Source organism: Budorcas taxicolor, chromosome 12 (genome assembly GCF_023091745.1).
Source record: "Budorcas taxicolor isolate Tak-1 chromosome 12, Takin1.1, whole genome shotgun sequence".
In the NCBI taxonomy this organism is placed as follows: domain Eukaryota; kingdom Metazoa; phylum Chordata; class Mammalia; order Artiodactyla; family Bovidae; genus Budorcas; species Budorcas taxicolor.
In genome coordinates this window covers 20,915,650-20,940,760 of record NC_068921.1, presented here as the reverse complement: position 1 = coordinate 20,940,760, position 25,111 = coordinate 20,915,650, and the positions used below count along the sequence as shown (strand labels likewise).

Below are 25,111 nucleotides of genomic sequence, written 5' to 3'. Positions count from 1 at the left end.
AAAAAGCCTCTTGATGAAAGTGAAAGTGGAGAGTGAAAAAGTTGGCTTAAAGCTCAACATTCAGAAAACGAAGATCATGGCATCTGGTCCCATCACTTCATGGCAAATAGATGGGGAAACAGTGGAAACAGTGTCAGACTTTATTTTGTTGGGCTCCAAAATCACTGCAGATGGTGACTGCAGCCATGAAATTAAAAGCCACTTACTCCTTGGAAGAAAAGTTATGACCAACCTAGACAGCATATTGAAAAGCAAAGACATTACTTTGCCAACAAAGGTCCATCTAGTCAAGGCTATGGTTTTTCCTGTGGTCATGTATGGATGTGAGAGTTGGACTGTGAAGAAAGCTGAGCACTGAAGAATTGATGCTTTTGAACTGTGGTGTTGGAGAAGACTGTTGAGAGTCCCTTGGACTGCAAGGAGATCCAACCAGTCCATTCTGAAGGAGATCAGCCCTGGGATTTCTTTGGAAGGAATGATGTTAAAGCTGAAGCTCCAGTACTTTGGCCACCTCATGCAAAGAGCTGACTCATTGGAAAAGACTCTGAGGCTGGGAGGGATTAGGGGCAGGAGGAGAAGGGGACGACAGAGGATGAGATGGCTGGATAGCATCACTGACTCAATGGACATGAGTCTGAGTGAACTCCGGGAGTTGGTGATGGACAGGGAGGCCTGGTGTGCTACAATTCATGGGGTCGCAAAGAGTCGGACACTTGAGCAACTGAACTGAACTGAACTGAACTGATGGTGGTTATGGTAGGAGATAAAGCTGGGTAATACCATTTTTAGTAACTAAAGACAATAGTAAAAACGAGGTATGACTATGAAAGAGGACAGTGATTTGTTTCTTGTATGGCTATGAAGGCCAGGCCAGAAGAGATGCTACAAAATATCATGAGTTAGGAAAAACACCCTTTACCAAAACCAGACAAGGGTTTCACAAGAAAATGACAGACCAGTGTCCCTTATGAATACAGATGTAAAAATCTTCAACAAAATATTAAAAAATTGAATCCAGCAACATAGAAATCCCTCTATGACCAAGTGGGATTTCTCCCAGGAATGCAAGGGTGGGTTTGACATATGAAAATCAATCCATGTAAAATACCATATTAATGAAATAAAGGACAAGGGTGACGTGATCATTTCAAGAGATGCAGAAAAAGTACTTGTCCAAGCACTTGACATTCTTTTATAAAAACAAAAACCACCTAACAAACTTGGGATAGAAGGAGATTTCTTCAACCTCAAAATGGGCATTTACAACCCCCTACAGCTAGCATCATCCTTAATGGTAAAGGATTGAATGCTTTCCCTCTAGATCAGGGACAAGAGAAAGATGATCACCACTTCTATTTAACACTTTACTGAAGGGTGTGCAGGGCAATTACACAAGAAAAAGAAAGCAATGTGTCCAGAATCAAAAGAAGGAACTAAATCTCTTTCTGGTCACAGATGACCTGGTCTTGTATATAGAAAATCCTAAAGAATACACACATACACACACATACACACGGAGAAAAAACTGTTAGAGCTAATACGTGAGTTCATCAAGGTGGCAGGATATAAGATCAAGATACAAAAATTAACTGTTTCTTTACACTAGCAATGAACAATCTGAAAATGAAATCCCATTTACAATAGCATCAAAAGGACCTAGAATACTTAGAAGTAAAATGAACAAAACCTGTACACTGGAAACTACAAAACACCATTGATAAAAACGAAAGAAAACCTGAAGAAAATCAAAGACATCTTGTGTTCATGGACTGGAATACTTAATATTGTTATAAAGCAATACTCCCTAAATTAATCTACCAGAGTCAGCAAAGAACCTGGTATCAAGAACCTGGCTGTTTATTTGGCAGAAACCGATAAGCTGATCCTAAAACTCTCACAGAAAGACATGGAACCCAGAATAGCTAAAACAATCTTAAAAAAGAAAAACAAAGTTGAAGGACTCATACTGCTGATTTCTAAATGCATTAAAAAGCTAAAGTAAGCAATCAAGAGTGTGCAGTACTGGCAAAAGTACGGACATTTATTTGTACCTATAGAATAAAATAGGAAGTCTAGAAATAAACCTATATTTATGGCCAATTGACTTTGACAAGAGTGTCAAGAAAATTCAATGGAAGACAGAACAGTCTTTTTAATAAACTTGGTTAGTTTTGCCTATGAAACACCCCTAAAAGGTAATGGAAGTTTTATTTCCCTAAAATCTTCTATTCTTCTCAGATAGCAGGCTGAATAGTCTTAGAGAGATTAAAAAAATTTTTTTGTTTTAATCCAGATAAGGTCAAGTGTGAATGAATACTTGGGTTACTATGACCTCTGCCTTCTTGTCCCTTCTCCATCCTCCAAAGTGTTTTAGGATCTTTTCTCAAGGGATTGCAAGGTCTAAAGGCAGAATTAACACCAGTGAATAGTTCTCAGTGGCTCTGGGCATCTCCCTGGGGCCTCTTCCTTACATCAGCTGCTCCAGGGCGAGGCCAGCCATTTGTCTCCTACACTCAAAGAGACTGTAGCCAAGTCCTGCTCCCAGCCGCATTTTCTCTCTATTGTTAGCCTTGAAAGCTCTTCTTCATTTGCCGAGCTTCTCTTAAACATAACAGAAACAGGCTTGTTCTGCTTCATGATAGAGAGATCTGCTGAAATAACCAGTCTTTGGGCTTTGATTTGGGGTTCAAATATTTGGTTTGGAGAGATAGGCATTATCTCTGAGTTCAGTTCACCTTCTGCCTTCGCTAGGCTGATCTCACTTTAGACCTTGGCCCTTCACTCACTGGGTCTCTCTCTCTCTCTGTTTTTTGTTCCAGGGCCTGGACTTATTTTTAACTCCTCGAGGGAACCCTGCCAAGGCCTCTGGCTCAGCAATGCAGAGAGCCTGGTCAGTGGAGGAGGCTGAGGTGGCCAGTGGGGAGGAGCATGAAGAATCCACACCCTGCAAACGAACCCTCAGATAATTTTTTTTGTTTAACTGCTGGTCTCCAAATTAATTATGCGTTTACTCTGATTTCAAATGAAGCTTATCATTTAGAGATGCTCCTTGAGGAACCCTTTGTAAAGTAATGAGTTTTGCAAATAGGTTTTGCTTTGGAGAAGCAAAATCCAGCACCATCATTTAACTTTTTGACCTCTTGGGGTTTTGTATTTGTACCTATTGGGTTTTCTTAAAGAAAGGCTCACCTCTCTTTAGAAAGAATGAAACCTTCAGTGCAAGGATGTAAAGGTTTTATGCTTCAGTTTGCCTTCTGATGGGAATTATATCTGTATTTGCTCAACTGCATAAGCGATCTTGCCTATTTGGTTTTGAAAAATGATGGCTGTATACTCAGGATGTGATAAGACTTAGAGGCACTCTCCAAGGTAACTGCACAGACCCTAGAGTCAGCCGCCTGGGTTCTTAATCCAGGTCTGGCCGACTGGAGCAGGCCGAGGAGCCCGCCGACAGAACGATGCAGCCGCTCACCTGGGCAGGAACACCTCCATCCGGGCTCTCTTCAGGCTGGCAGTCCAGGTGTGGAGGAGGCTGGCTGTGAGGTGGGGCTCAATGTGGCTGAGCGGTGTGTCTCTGTCCCGAGGCAGCACCAGGAGTAGGCTGGCCGCGTTTCCCAGGTAGGGCAGCTCCAGCACCCCCACCTGATGGCCTGCAGGGTCCTGAAACTGGCCTGGGGGTTCAGTGGATGGGGGATCAGTTCTGTCCCGGGAGCCCAAGGAAACAGACAGTGCTGGACCCTGAGAGGGGCCAGCTCCCAGAACTGGAAACAATGCATTTTATTAACAATCAGGGTGTCCACCTCACCTCAGGGAGCTGTTTGAGGACCAAGACTGTTGGGAGCTTGTGGCCACCTTTGCTGATCCTAAGCCCTAGAATGTCTCTAAGAAAGATATTCTCATGTGGCTTGAGTCCTGGGGCCTGCAGTGGCTGGGCAGGGTGGGGGTGCTGGCACTCGGGAGAGCCAAACCCCTTCTTAAAGGGACAGCCACTACAATCCCGGCCTGTTGTTACCATACCAGGACCCAGGCTCTTGGTGCTAGATTTCCCTGTCTTTCAACCAAAAGCTTCCCAGGTGACACTAGTGGTAACCAGTGAACTAGTGAAGTTGCTCAGTCGTGTCTGACTCTGCAACCCCATGGACTGTAGCCTGCCAGGCTCCGCTGTCCATGGAATTCTCCAGGTAAGAATGCTGGAGTGGGTTGCCATGCCTTCCTCCAGGGGATTGTCCCTGACCAAGGGATCGAACTCGTGTCTCCTGGATTGAAGTGCTGCCTGGGTCAGCAGTAAAGAATCTGCCGGCAACACAACGCAGGGGATGTGGGTTTGATCCCTGGGTTGGGACAATCCCCTGAAGAAGGAAATGTCAATCCAATCCAGTACCCTTGCCTGGAGAATCCCATGGACGGAGGAGCCTGGCAGGCTACAGTCCCTGGGGTTGCAAAGAGTCTGACTGAAGCGATTCAGCACACACTCATGCAGCCAAAGCTCTAAGCCTAGATGTCACATGAAATTTCCCAGCGTCTGAAGCACTGCATATGTGTGTGTGCGAGCATGCTCAGTTGCTAAGTCACCTCTGACTGTTTGCAACCCCATGGACTGCAGCTCACCAGGCTCCTCTGTCCAAGGGATTTTCCAGGCAAGAATACTGGAGTGGGTTGCCATTTCCTCCTCCAGGGCATCTTCCTGACCACGTCTCCTGCATTAGCAGGCAAATTCTTTACTGCTGAGCCACCTGGGAAACCCAAAGCATTGCAAAGACCTAAGAAAACAGGAGTTCAGGCTGGATTCGAACTGATAATTTGTACCCTGTGACATAAACAAGTGGGCTTCAGGATGGACAGCTGGGAGCTTGTGTGTGATGGCTATGACTGCCCAAGGACAAGTCCAGGCCACTGGGCACAGCCTAATTCCAGAAGTGTGTGATGGGACAGGTGGCAGGTGGCAGCAGGCACAAATGGCCAGAGATCAGGAGACCCAGAGAGGGTTTCTGGTGAATGCAGAGGTAGTGGCCAGACCCAGTGATGGGACAGGGCGGGCAAATAATAGGAAGCAATCTAGGTGAGCTGCGTTGACTTGGCAGCCTGTGGCAGCCCCAGTCTCGGACAGAACTCCAGGCTTGATCCCTTCCCTGGGAGGACAGTGGGGCCTGGGCCTCAGGGTGGACAGACAGCAGCGCCAACTGGCCACTGCAGCAAAATCTTACAATCACTAGGGAAAGACAGGGGCATGGTTCATACACCTTTTTGTATCTGCTCAGTCAATACTTGCTCAGCTTCCATTATGTGCCAGCCAACCTGCACTGTGTGCTGGGGAGAACAGGAACGTCTCGGAGTCTGCCTGCCAGCATCGCCCAGCAGACAGATCAACCAGCATGGGTCACAGCAGCGACAGGAAAGTGTTAGGAGCAAGAATTATTGGGTTGGCCAAAGAGTTTGTTTGAGTTTTTCCATAATAGCTTATGGAAAAACCTGAACGAACTTTTGGGTCAACTCAATGGCTCATTTAGTAAAGAATCCACCTGCAATGCAGGAGACCTGGGTTTGATTCCTGGGTTGGAGAGATTCTCTGGAGATGGGAAAGGCTACCCACTCCAGTATTCCGGCCTGGAGAATTCCATGGGGTCACAAAGAGTTGGACACGACTGAGCGACTTTCACTTTCACTTTCAATACAATCCATTGTAAATGTATACTTATTCAACAGACGTTCTTCCATTCCCATCTTACTTGACCTCAATGAATAATTATTGGTTGAATAAACTAATGAATAAATGCACTGGGAACTCACAAGGGTCCTGTATGGAATCAAAGCAGGATGATAGCAAGTGTTCTCAACACCAAAGCTCCTAAAACAGTTTTAAGTCTCACTGACTTCTTCCGGAATAAGAGCATAGTTAGTCCCACAAGCTGGAGGGGGCTGAGCATGCAAACCAGGGTTTGGAGGGGTGACCAGGAGCAGAGATGTGAGGCAGGCAGGGCAGCGGGTCCCTTCCTGCCTGGTTGTGCTGGGCCCCCCACCCTGGAGCATGCACAGCACACACAACAGTCTGCTGGGAAGGGGAGCTGCAGGTGTACCCCACCGCGAGGGGGATGAGTGACTTCCAGCAGGATGGGCAGGCAAAGTGATGAGCACTTCCTGGTGGACATGCTCTAGGGAAACTTCTAGACTGGACTCTCCACCGCCCGTCATTTCTCAGCACCAAACGCTGAGGCAGGTGTTCATCTTGAGGGGATGACTGCCAGGAGAAGGGGTTTGCCCAGACAGTCACCTGACTCCCTGCTTTACTCTGTGCAGAGGAAAAGGCCAGGCATGAATTGGGGTTCTCTTCCCCATCGGGTCCCTCACTGTCCTGAGTCTCCGCCTCCCTGGCCTTCCCTTACTCCACGGTGCGCCTGGCACCGCAGAGGGACCCACAGCGCCACTCAGATACATCCTTTTAGAGCAGAGCCCAGCCCTCCCTTCCCGAGCTCCTCCCGCTCACCGTGGTTGACCTCGGCCATTTGGTACATCATGGGAACCTCGAGGGCCAGGCCCTGGGCGCAGGTGAAAGGCAGGAGCTGGGTGTCCGAGAAGGAGAACTGATGCCGCCAGGCGCTCTGGAAGGACATGGTGCTCACCAGCACCAGCTGCGCAGACTCTGCGCCTCCACCGCGCCCCGACGCGGAGCCCACCGGCCCGTCCCCTGCGAGCAGAGAGCAGGGGGCCGCTGAGAGGCTGCCGCCGGCATGAGGCATCCTCCGAGGTGGGTTGTGGCTTGCTTGTTCGTACTCTTAGCTGTGGAACTGTGGTGCTTGTAAAGAGCTGTGGTTGGAGACCAGGCTTTAATTTTTAATTTTTATTTTTTTATGTATAGCTTGGGGTGCTACGGGCTGGTTCCAGTTAGTTCTGGCTAGTTCTGGCTGGGATTGTTTCCCAGAAGCAGAAGGCCTGCCCTGCTCAGGCAGACCCCTGGTAGGGGGTGGGTGGGGGGGGGGGACCCAAAAGTAAGACTGGGTGCTGCACAGTCGCCCCTACCCCCCACTCCCTTCGCCCCAAGTGCCCTTGGGCCTCATCCCTGGTGGAGCCTTTGTTTACATGATGACCTCCAGGGCACAGACTTTGAGTCTCTTGCCTTACCTAAGAGGGGAGCTGGCTGGCCACCTGTCAAGAGGCTGCGTTCTTCCAGCTCTTTATCCCTTTAATAAACATGTACTTTGTGCTAGGCTCTGTCTTCAAGGCTTCAGCAAACCCTCCTCGACTCCTCCTACCAGTTCTGTTGTTATTCCCAGTTTAAAAGATGGGGCCCCAAGGTTGTCCAAGGTCACATACTTGTGAGCAACAAAGCCGCTATCTGCCCACTTGCCCAGGATGGAGACCTTGGACTTGAACCCAAGCAGCCTGGCCCCGGTCTTCTCAGGGGTACCATCTCTTTCTTAGAGGACCGTTCACCCCTGGAGTTGATAGCAGCTGACTGGGGCCTCGGGCCTCCCAGCAGCGCCACGAGCTGCAGCAGGGAGTTAAACATTTTGGAGTAAACTGAAAGACGTTGTGAAATATTGGACTGAACTGCGAGGGGAAACCCCCTTATCAATACAGATCTGAATGTTCAGTTTGCCCCTGCGCGCCTGCCCACATGCTGTCTCTTGATTCATGAAGTGCATGTTCCCTGTTCTGCCTCTTAAACATTGGGTCTTCAGTGCTCTCCCTAGTTCTCTGTAACCTTTGTAATCATCAAGGACGCTGCAGCCAGACTGCCTGGGTTAGAATCCCCTGCTCTGTGGGGAGGGGAGGGCTGGAGGCCCGATTCTCTGTGCCTCTGTTTCTCCGTTTATAAAACGGGGACGATGATGGCACTTAGCTCTTAGGATTATGGCGAGGGGAGACTGAGCTCGTAACCGCAGAGTGCTTAGAAGAGGGCTGAAGAAATCAACTGAGCACTCAGTAAGTGTTCGTGACGCTCATCATCTTCGATGGTGATTATAACTGCACGATACGTGTGCGTGCTCAGCCCTGTCCGACTCCCTGCTACACTGCGGACTCCAGCCTGCCAAAGTGCAGGTGCTGATTTTCACTAAACCATCCCTAATTGCTGCACACTAAGATAACCCTGGGCTAAACATTATATACTGTTATTACATACAGTTATTTCCTTAAGCGAAATTCCCAAGAAACCACGTTTTGGGCTCCTACTGCATTTTGCATTGAAGAGGGTTAGTGGTTGATGAGAACAGAGCTCAGTGGAAACACACCTGGGCACGTTGCATGGCACAAAGTCTGCTGGGATTCTGAAGAGCACCCTTTTGTGTGTGGCTGTGTGTCTGTCCCTGGGGGTGGGGTGGGGGTGGGGTTGGGAGAGAGCAGAACCAAAAGTGAGCCCTATTCACTCCAGGGTCAGGTTTCCCAAGAGGACAAGCCTCTGCTGCAGCTGAGGGCTGCCTGTGTACCCATTGCATGGCTTCTGATGGGTAACAGCTGGGACCTGTCTCCCCAGCCCTCCTCCATTAACCTCATCAAGGTGGATAGCTTTTCCTTACCTGTGGTCTGCCTGGGGCCCCATCCATTGGCCAGCATGGCGGTGCTGTTGGGCTCCCTGAGGTTGGCCAGCTCCAGGCTGCTGTTTGCCCACCGGGAGACCTGCTCCACGAAGCAGGGGGTGAGCGGCGTCCCTGTCTGCACGTAGAGGATGCAGGCCAGCTCCAGCTTGGCACCCGGGCTGGTGCTGGGCAGCACGGCATAGACAGCCCGCAGCCATTCTCTGACCTTGGGGTCTGCAAATAAGATCAGTCAAAATGGTGAGTGTAAGACAGGAGTTACCCCCGGCTCTGCTTGCTGGATACAGGGGAATGGGACCCCTGCCTCTCCACTCTTAGGTCCTGAGGTTCATCCACCATAGACAGTCAGTTTGGAAAAGTCATAGCTCAGTTGCTCAGGAGTTAACCTGGATCCACAGATGAAAAGTCAAGGGGGAAGAAACCACGAAGATTTGAAAGAAATCAGGCTGTTACTGTTTAGTCACTAAGTTGTGTCCGCCTCTTTGCGACCATGGACTGTAGCCCACCAGGCTCCTCTGTCCATGGGATTTCAGGCAAGAATACTGGAGTGGGTTGCCATTTCCTTCTCCAGGGGATCTTCCTGACCCAGGGATCAAACCCTCATCTCCTGCATTGGCAGGTGGATTCTTTATCACTAAACCACCTGGGAAGCCCAAATCTAGCTGAGATTAAGTCAGATAGAAAAACATTGCCAACCTCCCAAAGACTGTGCTTCCTAAACTTCTTGAGCCAGATGTATGCTGCTGCTGCTAAGTCACTTCAGTCGTGTCGGACTCTGTGCGACCCCATAGACGGCAGCCCACCAGGTCCTCTGTCCCTGGAATTCTCCAGGCAAGAGCACTGGATTTCCTTCTCTGACCCAGAATATGTGGAGCAGTGCTAAAGCAGAGAGACATGGGCTGGTGGGCAGAGGGCTTCAAGTATGTACAATGCCAGTGGATTTATGGGGAACATCACGAGTAGCAGTGCTGGGCAGTGACCAGGGTATTGAATTGTCGATATCTCTGGTGCAGGGCCTCATGTTCATCCTCACGACTACACATCTGAGTAGCGTTTGGATGTAGTCTTTTGTGGAACTCTGCTTTCAACCTGGAAAACCTAGGGGCAAGGTAAGGGCTCCTCCCATTCCCCCATCTCTCTGAGCCCCAGCAGACAGCCCATTATTCATGTCAGCGGGAACCTGTGAGAATGTTGAAATACCAGGCATTTGAAAGAGTCCATAGCTTCTACCTTCCTGATGGTGGACTTCTAGTCATTTGCAGCTCAGGCAGGAGGCCGCTTCCTTCTCTGCATATTCATGATGGAATTCTTTTTCACACTATTGTTCACAGCCGTGGCTTCTCTTCTCCCCTGGGCATGTGGAGCTACTGCTGAGTCACGACCCAGTGGCATATCCTCCTGACCTGTGCACACAGGGCTTTTCCAGCCAGCAGGACCCCTTTGCAGGCAGGCTGCCTGTGGAACACAGCCCTTCTTTCTCCTTTTCGCCTCCCCTTCATCTTAGTGACGGCCCCCTGGCTGCCCGCAAGTCTCCGCCGTGACTCCCAGGCTCTTTGCACCCTCTTTCTGCCCACCGTGCCTCCACCATCTCTCCCAGGGCAGCAGGTGATATGATCCTTCTACCTGGCTTGGGTGCCTGTCCATTCCGTGTCCCCTCACAGAGGCCAGGCCAGGAGACAGCAGCAGACGCATCCCCCCGCCACCACCAACTTGCCTGGCTTAAGTCCTTCTGGGGGGCAGTGGCACCCAGAACACACCCCGGGCCGGGGGCCCCAGCCACCAGGCTGCAGGATGCGGTTGTGGGCAAGTTTACTCCACAGAACTTTCACCACCAAAGCCGCGTCTTAAAATCTACTGCTGTAAAAACTGGACTCCAGGCATGTATAAATACATAGCCTAGAAAATTACAGCCTAACTCAAGTGCTTATTTTGTTTTAATGAGAAAAAACTGAAAAAAATAATACTCATCAGATTGTCCTTTCCTGAGGAAGGTCATAAATACTCATTGAATCACGTCCCTGTAGGATGTAGACTGTGCAGGGGTGAATGGAGACATGTCTGTGGTCCTTAGTGTCACATGACCTTAGGGGGTGTCACAGAGCTCTCCTCTGTCCTTTCACCCTCTCGGCCCAGGGGACCCGCCATCCTTCTAGACAGATACCCCCAAGGTGCAGAGTCAGTGGGCTTGAGAAATCTTATCTCCGCAGGAGCCTGGTTTGTCCCTACCGTGAGCACATCGGAAGTGGTTTTCTAGATGCTGCTGGAATGAATATATATCGTCAGAATAAAAAATGCTGAAGGTTGACAAACTCTGCTAAACCCTCTGCAAGCAGGATCATTTTTAATCCTCTCAACAACCCTGCGAATTAAGTGCAATTATGATCGCATTTATAGATGAGGGAGCAGGGGTTCAGACAGATTAATAAAGTTGCTCAGTGCCATCTGATTGTTGGGGTGGTACCTCACCACTCCCTGCCCCCTGCTCCCTGCCAGGTGAAGGACAGGTGGGCTGGGAACAGTCTGCCCCTCTGCTGGGGAGAACCTCGCAGAGCCTCCTGTTTTGCCGAGTTGCCTGTATTTCCTAGTCTGGTCTCTGCTGTGCTTAGTCGCCCAGTTGTGTCCGACTCTTTGCGACCCCATGGACTGTAGCCCGCCAGGCTCCTCTGTCCATGGGGATTCTCCAGACAAGAATACTGGAGTGGGTTGCCATGTCCTTCAGTGGGGCAAAAGGGACTGACTTGCACGGTGACAAACTGTGCCTCCCCTGCAGCCCTTGAAACTACTGCCTCGATTCCTCTCCCCTCCTGCTCCCCTCCTGCAAAGCCGTCTTTCCTGCTGGAGGGTTGGGTGGCTGTAAGAGCGGGGGAGGGGAGGACTGCAGTAGAGCAGGCGTGTACTGGGGAGGGGTGGAGAGTTTGAAGGGAGAGTCCCTGGAATGGCATGGAGTGGCAGGAAAATGCCAGAAGAAATGGTATTTTTCTGAGTCCTGCTGCAGACCAGCCTTTTAACTCATTTGAGAGACCAGTGTGGAAAGAGCCTTCCTTCTCAATATATTAGCTGAACTTCTTGAATGTGACACTGAATCTAAAGGGGGGCGGTTCTGGATTTTAATGTATATAAAATTTTCAGCCGGCCAGAACCATCTTTGTGGTGCTGATCAAAGAGAGTTAAGTTTAGGACAATGTGCAAAGGGTTTGGTTGGGCTGAGAGAGCAGTGAGGATACGTGCATGTGTGCTAAGTCACTTCAGTCATGTCCGACTCTTGCAACCCAATAGACTGTAGCCCGCCAGGCTCCTCCGTCCACGGGATTCTCCAGGCAAGAATACTGGCATGGGTTGCCATGCCCTCCTCCAGGGGATCTTCCTGACCCAAGGATTGAACCCACATCTCTTTTGTCTCCTGCATTGGCAGGTGGGTTCTGTACCAGTCGTGGCACCTGGGAAGCCAAGTCTGGTGGAAAACAGTGAAGGCAGGAGGCTTAGATAAATTTGTATGCCTGCTCAGTGGCTGAGAGGGAGGCTAAGGAGTTGAGGAAAGAGCACCGGATTTGGAGTCAGAAAATCTGGAATTGGAATCCCAGCTCTATCACTTGCCTGTTGGGTGAGCTGAGTCTTAGCAAATCATTAACCTCTTGCTGCTGCTGTTGCTGCTGCTGCTAAGTCGCTTCAGTTGTGTTCGACTCTGTGCGACCCCATAGACGGCAGCCCACCAGGCTCCCCCGTCCCTGGGATTCTCCAGGCAAGAACACTGGAGTGGGTTGCCATTTCCTTCTCCAATGCATGAAAGTGAAGAGTGAAAGTGAAGTCGCTCAGTCGTGTCTGACTCTTAGCGACCCTGTGGACTGCAGCCCACCAGGCTCCTCCATCCATGGGATTCTCCAGGCAAGAGTACTGGAGTGCGTTGCCATTGCGTTCTCCGCATTAACCTCTTGTCTCATTGGTAAAACAGGCACTTTAGGAGGCTTGGCGACTGCATATGATTTCTATAAGGATCAAGTGACATAACAGCTGTAAAAGTGAGTCCACGTGCGTCATCAAACAGAATTCTTCCCCACCCCCATCTCTGAGGCCTCTGTTCCCAGCATCATTCTTGTGACAGAAAGCTGAGATGTGTGAAAGCTGAGATGTGTTCTTTATTAATTGACTTGGAAAAGCATTGGAAATCCCTAGAACTTGGACCCCTGGGAAATCATATTTTCATGCAGTGAAAACAAAAATATTTTGGGGATATCACTGGTGCCTGCTCTGAAGCTCATGCCCAGCTTTAGGACCAGCTGGTGGGGATACTGGCAAAGCTGCCGGTGGTCGGGCACTTCCCTGGTGGTCCAGTGGCTAAGACTCCTTGCTCCCAGTGCAGGGGGCCTGGGTTCAATCCCTGGTCAGGGAACTAGATCTCACATGCCTAGCTGAAAAAGAAGATCCTGCATGCCAAAACAAAGATCAAAGATCCCATGTGCCGGAACTAAGATCCAGTGCAGCCAAATAAATATTTAAAAAAACCAACAACAACTGCTGGTGGTCACCTGTTGGCTGGATGTCAGTGAGAAGACAAGCGCCCATTGTCTCATTGCAAACATGGATAGAGCTCTGTTGATCAGATGGGAACAATGGCCCAAGCCCCTGGGCTGTGGGTTCACGTTCCTGATCTGTGCTCATTTGTAAAAGAAAGATTGGGACAGGGCAGGTGGTGGGCAGTAGCAGGTTGACTTAATCAGCACCCATGTGATTCTCTGAGCCATTTGGGGGCAAACAAATGCAGGGGTATTCCATTAACTAGAACTCTGCAAGCAGCACATTCCTGTTTGTAATAATTAACCCTGGATCCATGAGATAATGAAGCCATTTATAAGAAAAAAAAAAGTGGGATTATGTTCCCCAGAGTTTGACTATTAAGCATTCTGGACATTTGGTAATTCTTGAATGGGCTCTATGGAAACCCTGTTAATAATCGCCACACTTTGCTTAAGCAGGTAACCTGACGTTACCTGACAGCGAAGCACCGACTGTCATCAGTTCCCTGTTTCTGCAGGGTAATTCTACTTGCGTTTCTCACTTTCCCCCTAATCCTGACTTCTGTGAGAAAATGTTTCAAGGCTGAAATGCCTGCCTCGCTTTTATACTCCTATTTGTTCTTCAAAACCCAGCTCAGGTGTCTTGTTATCTGGGGAGCCTTCCTGATCTGCTAGTGGAATAAATCATTCCCTCCCCGGTACGAGCATATTTCACATAAGTACACTAACTGCCCCTTATTAAAAATGTGTTTCTGTGTGCATTGTTCCTACGAGACTGAGAGTCTTGTGTTCAAAAGGTTCCTTATATACCTGGCTGCTAAATTCCTGGCATAGCACCAGCCCACACAGCAGGAGCTCAGAAATACTTGATGGATGGCTTTCCGCTGAATCTAACGTGGCTGGAGAGCAACTCCATGGATACATGCATTTCCATAATATACTTGCCGAGCAAAATTCAACGTGATAACTTCTGTTTGTCTTCACTTACCCTAAGAGAGAAAACGTACTTGCAGGTCGGCCAGCAGACTCACGAGAATTGTTTTGGCAGAGGACAGGGTGTGGATGGGGTGGGGTGGGGACAGGACACACAGGCAGTGCCTGAGGCCTGCTTCTGGAGCATTCACCTTGCCAACGCAAGATGCCAGCTCCAAGGGAGCTCTTGCTATGACTGTCTCGGTATTAGTTCCTGGGTGCTCTAAAAAGGGATTAATTTATATAATTTTAATTCTCATCCTTTTTCACTGGCATCTTATTCTTAGATAGAGAAAAAAGGTTGTGTGTAAAGTGTTTGTGTTCAGATGGAGTTGGGAGGTTGGGACCAGGGCCGGAGGCCCCAAGTGGGACCAGGTGTGGCTGACCTGGCATCACAAGACTCTTGTCCCCACTGGCAGAGGTGTTCTGAATTATCTTGGTAAATATGACTGCCTAGAAGTCACACATTTATGAAAGCGGGATGGTCTCTGGAACCAGACAGCCTGGGCTTGAGTTCCAGCTTAAACTCATAAATATTGAATTATGTTGGTAAATATGACTCTGCCTAGAAGTCACACATTTGTTAAAGCAGGATGAACCAGACAGCCTGGCTTGAGTTCCAGCTTGACCACTTGCTAGCTGTGTGACCTTGGGCAACTTGCTTACCCACTCTGTGCCTAAATTGGCTTATCTCTAGAATAGGAATGATGAGATAATTACCTACCTCGATAGGGTTGTTGCTACAGTGAATTAGATTGTATTGGTAAGGTGCTTCTAGCGGTTTCTGGCATCTAGTAAGCATTCTAAAAGGGCTTGTAAAATGCAATTGAGAAATTGCCGCCAAACCCAAGGGTAGAAGGGAACCTTAGAAATTTTATCGAGAGTAACCACAACGTGGGCTTCCCTGGTGGCTCAGTGGTTGGGAGTTCGCCTTGCAATGTAGGGGATGTGGGTTCGATCCCTGGGTGGAGAAATCCTCTGGAGAAGGAAATGGCAACCCACTCCAGTATTCCAGCCTGGAGAATCCCGTGGACAGAGGAGTCTGGCGGGCTACTGTCCATGGACAAGACTGAGTGACTAAACCACCACCGTGATGTAGAGTGCCCGTGCCTTCTGTTGCACACTTGCCAGTGGGCAGCCTTCTCTGCCTGCCACCCGAGGCAGCCTGAGCATGAGGTCAGGTGTGAGTGTGAGCAGGGCAGTGGGCGTGAGCAGCAGAATGGGAGGGGCAGCGGTCCGCTTACCGTGGACGGTGTAGCCCAGGGCCTGGGCCAGCTGCCGGCCGGTGTTCCCCCGGGCTCCGAACTGCAGGAGCTCCAGGGGGATGAAGGCGCCAGCGGGGGAGAGGACCAGGTTGGTTTGGTTTCCGGCTGCGGCCACGCTCCGGTACAGGCGGAGCGCCAGGTCCGTCCTCAGCAGGGTCAGGTCCTCATGGAGGTTGCTGGCTCCCCTGGTGGGGCAGACGTGAAGGAGGAGGAGGGCCAGTAAGAGAGACCGCATGGCTCCTGCAGGGGAGGGAAGAGATGCAGGTGAGGCAGGAGCTGCTCCATGTTGCAGAGAAGTGGGCCTGGGGCTGGTGCCCCGCTGCGGCTGAGGATCACTTAGCAGGCTGTTACCCGGCACCCTTCTGCCTGCAGCAGAATGCATCTCTGTATCTGCCTTAGAAACACTCGCTGGAAATCAAACTGTGAGCTGGAAGGCCTGGATTTTAGGCCTGCTCCGTCCTTGGAAAAGACCCTGATGCTGGGAAAGATTGAAGGCAGGAGGAGAAGGGGACAACAGAGGATGAGATGGTTGGATGGCATCACCAACTCAATGGACATGAGTTTGAGCAAAGTCCGGGAGATGGTGAAGGACAAGGAAGCCTGGCGTGTTGCGGTCCATGGGTCGCAAAGAGTCGGACATGACTGGGTGACTGAACAACTGTCACTTACTACATGCATGACCTTGGGTGAAGCTCTGGTCAGACCAGAAGCATTATGTTGGCTCAGAAACATGAAAGTACGTCTTACTCATTTTTCTCAGTACTTAGTTAGCTCAGAGCTGGGCCATGTCTATCAGTAATAATAATAGTAAGAACAAATAATATACTCTGTTAAAAAGGACTTTGTATTTTCACAATTAACCATTACAATAGTCTTACATGGTAGCTGTTATTATATCGCAAATATAGAGATGATGAGGTTTAGAGACTTCAGTGGGTCATTTAAGAAAACATGGGGTGGAAACAGGCCTGGGACTCCAGTCCTGGTCTCCTCTGGGTGGTCCATGCAAGATTGAGCACATAAATGTACATTAAAATATTGATCCATGAGCTAATTGTACCTAGGATATCAGAATTCTTGTGATGTGAATTATTTTCATAAAAAGGACACTTTCACAGAGAGCAGAATGCTGCAGATAGAACTCCTGCTACAGAGATGCACCCCTTCAAGGAAGAGAGTGCCTTTGCTGGAAATTAATGCAAAGAAGAGAAAGGCGAGGCACAAAGTGTTCTCAGTGACTATGCCACATGGACAACCTGTGGCCATTTCTGTTCAGTTGTCTGACTGAGATATCAGGCAGGATTGGTGAGAGAGGGTCCCAGCCCAAAGAAGTCATCTGAGGATGAGAAGTTTGCATGTAAAGCCACTGGGCTCAAAGGTGTTTATTTCAGATAAAGGCCCCACATGGAAAAGCATCCTCTTTTTCCTCAGCTCTTTCCTTCTGCGGCCAAGCACAAAGGCATCATAGGGGTGGGGGTGTGCACAGGTGTGGGGGTCTTTCTCTGTGTGTTTGGAAACCCCAGTCTTTTCGAAATGACCAACTCCCAGTGCTCTTGATGCTCCTATCACCACCTCTAGGGAGGCAGCAATCAACCCTTCATGCCCTTAGGCTCCCTGTGACCACGCACCTGCCATGATTCACTGCGGACGAGCTGTTCACTTACCTTCTCTTGGATGGGACTGTCCGAGTTTCCTTGCTGACTCCTGTCCTTGTGGGTCTCCTGTGTTAACGTGCTCCCCCTTTTAAAAAAGTGGAGCAGAATCTGCTTTGAATCACAAGACAGCACAGGGAGGAAGCTGGCAGTTGCCGTCTCTGTCGGCGATGTCTCTACCACTCGGTCCAAATTCCTGGAGCCTGAGGTCCCACAGAGAGCCAGGGGCAGGAGCCTAGCCTGGCCAGCCAAGCCCAGATCGGAAACAGAGCGGGCCCTGGGGAGGGAGCCAGCCACACCCGTCAAGCCTGCTTAGGCTTGTGACCTGGTTGTACCAGCGAGGAACCCCTCTTGTAGCCCTTTGTCACTTGGAGGAATTTCACTGATAACTCTGCCGTTAGGGCTTTTGCTGGGTACCAGGTACCTCATGCTTCTCCCCTCCTCCTGGGAAGAGAACAATACATTAGTCATTGGGCATGACTTGAAACTTTTAGTAAATGACATTCTGCAAAAAAGGGGGGAAGAAAAAGCAAAATATAGCACAATCAGTTTGGAACAAGGTGCCTTGCCCTATTTATTATTAATAAAAGTGAATGTATTTCTTTATTTATATGTAATACAATAAATATTATAAGTACTCTAAGCAATCTTGTTCTCAAGATACAGCAGTTAATAAATCTGGTGACTCAGTATGAGAAAGAGACTGTGTTGTCAGCTAAGTGAAGGCACATTTTGGGGAAGAATAAGCAGATTCTGTTCAAAGTCTGTCCTTGTGACCCAATCAGAGTTGCAGACATTTCTATGAGTTTCTTAGGTGTTGTATTAAGTACAAAATACATGGTAGGTTACATGTCATTAGAGATTAAAGAAAAGAAGAAGACACTTGGAAATGAATGCAGTTCTCAGTAATTTTCTCTCAGGCATCTGTTAGAGTTAATATTTGAAAAAGAATGAGACTGTTTTTCATCTGACCACCACTCACACCCCTGTAATCAGCGGGTGTTTCACTTTTCAAGTGGAGTTAATTGCTGACACTCAAGCCTGGAATAGTTTATAGCTCTTAGGGGAGTTCCAACTCTAGAATTATTTTGCATGAAATTTCCCCAGATCTTCAATGTAGAGACTGTGCATTTTTTGCATGCCTTGAACTCTAAATTATAGTATGATGGGGGAATAAATATGTATAACTTATTCTATAGCATCCAGAGTGGGCATCCTATTCATCCATCCATCCATTCACCCACCCACCCACCTACCCAGCCATCCATCCATCCATGCATCCACCTATCCATCCATGCAGTAGCTCTTGCTTGCCTGCTTGGTTCTGAGGCTCTGTGCCAGATCTAGCAATGAACCAGCTGCCTGGGCTCAGCTAGCTCTCAGGGGACCTAGAGTCTTGTTCCCTGGGTGCAGACTTTTGATGCTGATGCTTCCATGAGGAGGACCGTGGTAACTTGCAAGGGCTGTCTCCCAATGCTGAGTTCCCCGGGGTTGCAATTACTTGAGCAGAAGCTCATTCACTCTCTTCCCGTGGTAGAACTGGGAAGATGCTTACAAGAAGGTTTCCCAAATTTGAGACGGTTGGCTGTGTGACTTCTGTAAGCATTTCCTCCTACCTGACTCTAAGAATGTTTCATTTTAGATTGCTTTTATATTCTCTAGAAAAAAATACTGACTGGAAGCCCTATGTATAGACTACCATGTGTAAAGTAGCTAGTGGGAATTTGCTGTATAACACAGTGAGCCCAGCCTGGTGCTCTGTGATGACCTAGAGGGACAGGATTGGGAGTCAGGTGGGAGGGAGCCTCAAGAGGGAGGTGATATGATTCTCAACGTTGTAGAGCAGAAAGCAACATAGCACTGTAAAGCAGTTATCCTCCAATTAAAAATAAACTAAAAGAAAATACTGGGGAGCTGAACATACAAAAAAAATTTCCTGTGTAGGTTAAATATTTCAAAGTGTGAATGAATGAAAGATGGGCAGCAGTTTTTCTTTTGTGTGCTCAGAGGTGAACCTGTATAAGCCTCTGTGTCCTCCAACCATTTAAGCAGAGGTTACCACGCTTTTTTTGACCTGGCTGGCATATTGGTTTACACTGCTCAGGGAGCCTTTATTTGTGAAGATATGTACCGTAATTATAACAACAGAAATAGTGACCACTGTTGAGCACTTACTATGTTCCAGGTACTGTGTTACACCCTTTCCATTCACTATTGCAGTGAATCCTCCCAACAGTCATATGAGGAATGTATTATTATCCCTGTTTTGGAGCTGATGAAACAGGCGTGAAGAGCTCAAGGTACTTGCCCAGGTTCCTGCAGGTAGAGGTCAAGCTGGGTGCAGGGTGGGTTGTGGGCTTAGCCACGCTGATGAGCTCTGGTGCTCAGCCCCACTGCTCTGCAGTCCAGAACCACCGTGAAGAGCAACTCGGCCTCAGAGCTGGCTCCAGATAACCTGGAAACAGGGAAAATTAGGCAGAGAGGGACTAAGGTTGGAAATAGAAAAAAGGCATCAAACTGTGTTTGGATATTCTGGTTCTGAAGAGCTTGCTTTCAGTGTTACTTTCTCATACATTTCAGTGTGATTAGCATTTTGGCCGTTTTTATCAGTTGGATTTTAAAAGTGATTAAAAAAAAACAAGAAGACTTGAGACCATGCCATGTCATCCTCTCTAGCCTTCAGTCGGGGGTAACTAGACAGGAAAGGCTGATCCTCACTAAGCCAGGGTCAGGGATTGGCAGGAAAAATCAGTGTGAAAAATCTACCCAAGGGCTGCAGCCCAGGACATGGGCCTCTTCTCTCTCACTACAGAACTGTGGGCATCAGTGATCTATTACAACAGTATTTCCTGATAGCCTGGCCTTGACCTCCAAGGCTTCTCTGAGTGGGGTTTGTGGGAGCCACATTTATTTGGGAGGGGAGCCATGCTGTGTGGCTTGTGGGATCTTAGTTCCCCAACCAGGGATTGAACCTAGACCTTTGGGAGTGAGAATATGGAGTCCAACCACTGGACCACCAGGGAATTCTCAAGGGAACCACTTCTGGTTTATCATAGTTGGTTCATGTCCTGGCTAACTCAGCCTGGTATGACAGAATAACCCAGACGGGGTGGCTTAAACAACAGAGATTTTCACAATTCTGAAGGCTCGGAAGTCCAAGATCCAGCAGATTCTGTGTCTGATGGAGGCCTGCTCCCTGGTCGGTAGACAGCCAGCTGCCTTCTTGTGTTCTCACAAGGCAGACACAGAGAGAGGCCGGCTGTAACGTCTCTTCTTAAGAGGGCACCGTTCCACTCATGAGGGCCCCACCCTTGTACCTCCCGAAGGCCCTGCCTCCTTTTACCATCACAGTGAGGATTTGCAAGTCAAAATACGAATTTGTGGCAGGGAGGGATAAACATCCACTCCCCCATCGACTGTGCAAAGAAATGTATTTGTCATCCCTGAACTGCCTCAAAAGGCACCTCTGGCTCGACTCAGCTCTGAAAATTCCAGTGACCTCCTGTGAAACCAACAAGTCAGGACCCTGCTTTTGCAGGACAACATGGCTGCACAGGCATGTGGGCAAAGCTGCCAAAATACAGCAAATACACAAGGAAGAGGCTCCGACAGATCACAAGCCCACTTAAGAGGCCCTGAAACCCGAGGCCAGGAGAGGGAGCTCCCCGTGGGCTGGGCTGGCTCCCGCTGTCGCAGTGGGGGCCGCACGGCTGTCCTCTTCATTTCCGACACACTGTCCTTGTGGCCCAAGCCAGCCACTTCAGAAATGTCTGCTCCTAGCCACACGGAAACCACAGTCTGGGAAAAAAATCATGAGCCACTAGGCACCTGTGCAGGGGGTTATGAATGGGAGCACAGTCAGCAAGGCTGGGGAATCCAGTGAGTGGTTAAGTTGTGGCTTTAAACACATTCTGCCTGAGGGAGGGGTTGGGATGGAAGGACGGGCCGTGAGTTCCCTGCGCAGACCCTGAAGACTCCAGTGAAGAGCCTGGCAGCAGGAAGACATGTATTCTAAGCAGGAATACATCCACACGATCAATTCTTCTTCTGTGTTCACACTGCACATTAAAGCAAATGATCTCCTTGTTTTTTGGAGGCAGGGATGGAGAGAGCAGCAAGTAAACCTTTAAAGGCCAAATTTGGGGACAGCTCTACGTTTGCAAGTGTTCCTTGGCATAGTGCCTCGCGGGGTTCATGTGCTGCCCCTGGGGGCCCGAGCTGTCAGAGCAGCCCTGGACTGTGGGTCCCGGAAAGCTATGCCCCCACCATCTGATCTGCTGCGGAGACGTTGCAGTGAGTGAAGTGACTGCGTGAGGAGGGGATCTTAAAAACCTTGGCAGGAACTTCCCTGAGGGGCCAGTGCTTAAGAATCCACACTTCCATTGTAGCAGAGCACGGGTTCAATCCCTGGTCTGGGAACTAAGATCCCTCATGCCCTGAAAAGCGGCCAAAAAGAAAAAACCAGCTGAAGCAGCGTCCCCAGCACCCATTAGTTATAGTGCCCGTGCTGGAGATGAGGAGATGGGGGATGTGGGAGCAAGATTTAAAAACATTATTTCTATTTTCAACACACTAGTGATAGTGGTTAAGAGTGATGTGGTTCGACTGGCGGTGGGGTCTGTGATGCTGGGAAAGGGAGGCCGAGCAAAGAAACATCAGATGCGGGCACAGTTCTGGAATGCTCCTGGATGCATAATGTCCTGTAGGAATAGCAGTAACAAGCGCAGATCCAGCCCTCAATGCTCTGAGCCCAACCAGCCAAGCGGGAAAGAGAGTGTGGGTGCTGGGTGGCAGACACAAGGCAGAGCCCAGCGAGGCCCCCGATGGAGCCAGGTGGGCTGATATTTTGGGTGATGAAGGCCCATTAATACTGCCAGCTCTTTAGCCGAGGCTGTGAGGAGTGGAGGTCTCCATGGACAACTCAGGGTCTTTCGCAAGGTTGTGTCCCTTGAGAGTAATGCTGCACCTTAAAAGTACTGTTTTTTTAAAAATGTATTAATTTTTGGCTGCACTGGGTCTTCATTGCTGGGCGCAGGCTTCCTCTAGTTGCAGCGAGCATGGGGCTCCTCTCTAGCTGCTGTGCGTGGGCCTCTCACGGCGGTGGCCTCTCTGTTGCCGAGCGCGGGCTCTAGGGCCATCAGCTTCAGTGGTTATGACATATGGGCTTCGTTGCCCCGTGGCAGGTGGTATCTTCCCAGACCAGGGATCGAACCCATGGCCCCTGCTTTGGCAGGTGGATTCTTATCCACTGGACCATCAGGGAAGTCCAGTGCTGCACTTTAAAGGCCTCCTGCCTCATCCCCAGGAGCATCCTCACGCCAGTAGCATCCCAGCCTGATTGTTGAAGAAGAAATGGGGACTCTCACATGTGGTGGCTTCCTGCAATTGCTTTGTTGGGCTTGGCACTGCATATAATGATGTGATGGTGATTTGTCCTGAGGAATTACACCTCAAGTCAAAACAGAGACTCGGGTGCAGGATGTCAGGGAGTCGGAACCATCAGGCACAAACACCACTCACCCTAAACGAGGTTCAGGCCTTTATTTCCTTCACTGAACTCCGGGGTCCCTTGGGGCCAGCACGGGGGTAGGGGTGGAAAGCACGCCCACCTGTCTGGGACCAGCTCTCCCTCACTGCTTTGGCCGCCACTCAGTGTCAGCCAGTGTGCCCAGTGGCATCCACTGGCAGAGACCTCATTCTCCACCTTCCTCAAAGGCAGGAGCCCCATATGGTCAGACACGGCAGACTGTATCCTGCTGAGGCCGCTTCGGGGAGATGTTGTCAGCACTCATGTGGTCTGGCAGTTGGTACTGGATGCCAGCTGGGGAGCCTGGGCACCCTGGCCTCCCCTCACAGTCCATTGGTTTACAGGTGTATCCGCCACATTGATTCCATGTGAGACATTACATGATTGTCCATATACGTTCTTTGCAAGTTGCCACAACTTACCAATGTGTTCCTTACTTTTTCTGTGCTGTCCAAAACATGTTGATGACTTTGGCATACAGCAGGTGTTTATCTCCTTTAGAGGAGGTAGGCATATATTTATCGGTAATGGGGTAAGCATGTTTATAATTCCAAGTGATTTTTGAGGAAAACATGTTTACAAGCAAAGGAATGGTTTCGGTGGAAAAGCTTATCAGTTTTAAACACAGCATACGGGTGTTCATTCATGCTGGTTAAAATATAGGACAAGGCATCATTTACAAAAAGTCATTTCGCATACCTCAGACTGGACAGTGGGTTATCTTTACCACCTATTGTTTGCCTCAATATATGTTTAGATTTGTTTGCATTTTCTAGTACACCTGGTTTCTCATCCTGGAAGCAGGGTAATGCTGTGTTCATTGGGAGCAGTTCATTGAAAAAAAAGTGCTACCCAAAATACCTAGGAGAATAGTGGTGAGATGATGTATTGGGTACTGGCGCCTTGGGTCTAGATTTTCTGGACATTGTGCTCCATGAGGTTAGGAGATGTTCTTTCTTGCTCACAGCTGTATTCTCAATCTTGAGAACAGAGTCTAGCATGTAAAAGGTGCTTAATACACATTTGTTGAATGAATGAATGAATGAATGAGTGAAAGGGAAAATGACTCTTTTAACACCTACCCCCCAAAAAAACAAAGAATTCAAAATACTATACAGATCTTATTTTTCACTCAGAACTTCCAGATGAGATGAGAAAGAGTAGTATTTGAGCCATTATATAAATAGGAAGAAAGAAATACTTCAACAGGTTTGCCCTTGGTTTCCCAGGTGGATCCTGAGTAAAGTGGGGTCTCTTCTCATCCTGGGCACCAGGGGACTGGACCATGTGGCAGGTGGAGAAGCCGTGAGCTGCTGCCTGCCTGCCAGAAACAGCTTCCTGTCCCAGCCCTGGGTCTCTGCGTCCTGCCTGTCATTTTGGTGGAAATCAGCCTCCCTCGTGCACCCACCAGGCCTGTAGCTTAACTGATTCTGTCGAGGGGGAGGGGCTTGTGATGACCACAGATGGATGTCTGATATCTAGACTCAAGAGTTAACAGGGAGGGACTTTGCTGATATAAGCGTAGTGGTTAAGAGTTTACCTTCCAGTGCAGGAGGTTGCGGGTTTGATCCCTGGTTGGGGGAGCATGTCTTAGGGCCAAAAAATCCAAACCATAAAACAGAAGCAATATTGTAAATAATTCAATAAAGACTTTTAAAATGGTCCACATTAAAAAAAAAAAAAGCCTCTTAATAGAGAGTCAACGGAGCCTGGACTGAGAAGTAAGGACCAAGTAGTACTGGGCTTCTTTGTCAGACAGACGCAGGGAGCTGCCCGTGGGCCACAGGGGTGGGGCAGGAGCTGAGGCCCTGCGGGTGAACGTTGTGCCCTGTAGCCCCTCATGGTGAGTCCATAAACAGGATCACGGCCATGGACTTCTTGACTCTGCCATGATGCTGCCCACTAAGTCACCCAGGGCCAGTCTTCAACATCCTTACACCTTAGTTTCCTGATCTGTAAGGTGGCAATAATAAACTCATCTGACAGTCGTGAGTATATAAATGAAATAAATCATATGAAAATAGTTTGCAAATCATGAAGCTCTAGAAAATATATTCTTGTTTTCAGTTAGATTGTTTTTTTAAAAATGAGAGCTGACTTTTATTGGCTAAGTGGCATGCTAAGCCTTTTATAAACATGATCTCATTTACTCTTCATAACCTTCCTGTCTGTTAGGTAAATGTTCCTCATGGTCATTTTAATAGGATAAAAATATAAAGAAAACCCCAAATACCTGTGATTCCACTCTTCTAGTCTGATAAGTAGAATAGTGTGTGGTTATTTCGGTTTTCTTTCTATCCTTTGGGATGCTAGGGACAGTGAGGTGAGGGAGAAGGGGTTGGGAAAGGTGTGCGTGCGCCAGGGCGGTGCCCAGGTCTGCATTCTGGCCACTGACTCTCGGGGCAGTTGGGGTTGGGGCACAGGGGCTAGAGGCCAGCTGGGGGTATAAAAAGAGAAAACAGTGGTTCCTGTTTCGAGTCCAGGCACTCAGCTAAGAGTCTCATCCAGTTCTCATTAATCCTCATGGCGCCTGGGTGTCAGCTATGGATCCTATTGTATAGATCAGAGATGGAGGCACAGAGAGGTGATTTGCCCTAAAATACTTCAAGGAAGCATCAGGCCCAGATGCGATGCTGGGTGGACTAACTCCAGG

The 25,111-nt window shown here is 49.0% G+C and overlaps 2 protein-coding genes across 2 annotated transcripts in view; one reads left to right on the top strand and one right to left on the bottom strand.

Annotated features, from left to right (window-relative positions):
• The window catches only part of INTS6 (integrator complex subunit 6), a 104,684-nt gene extending 101,774 nt beyond the window's left edge, over positions 1-2,910 (top strand). The window contains exon 20 of the transcript XR_008200318.1: positions 2,820-2,910. The gene's annotated coding sequence lies outside the window, so the exon portion shown is untranslated. The remainder of the gene's footprint in view (positions 1-2,819) is intronic.
• Positions 1-15,517, bottom strand: part of SERPINE3 (serpin family E member 3) — a 30,842-nt gene extending 15,325 nt beyond the window's left edge. The window contains exons 1-4 of the mRNA XM_052649886.1: positions 15,259-15,517; positions 8,514-8,747; positions 6,482-6,682; positions 3,473-3,671 (exon numbers count right to left, since the gene is read on the bottom strand). Coding sequence (XP_052505846.1) covers positions 3,473-3,671; positions 6,482-6,682; positions 8,514-8,747; positions 15,259-15,514 — 890 coding nt within the window. The 5' untranslated portion in view covers positions 15,515-15,517. The remainder of the gene's footprint in view (positions 1-3,472; positions 3,672-6,481; positions 6,683-8,513; positions 8,748-15,258) is intronic.
• Positions 15,518-25,111: the final 9,594 nt, after the last annotated feature.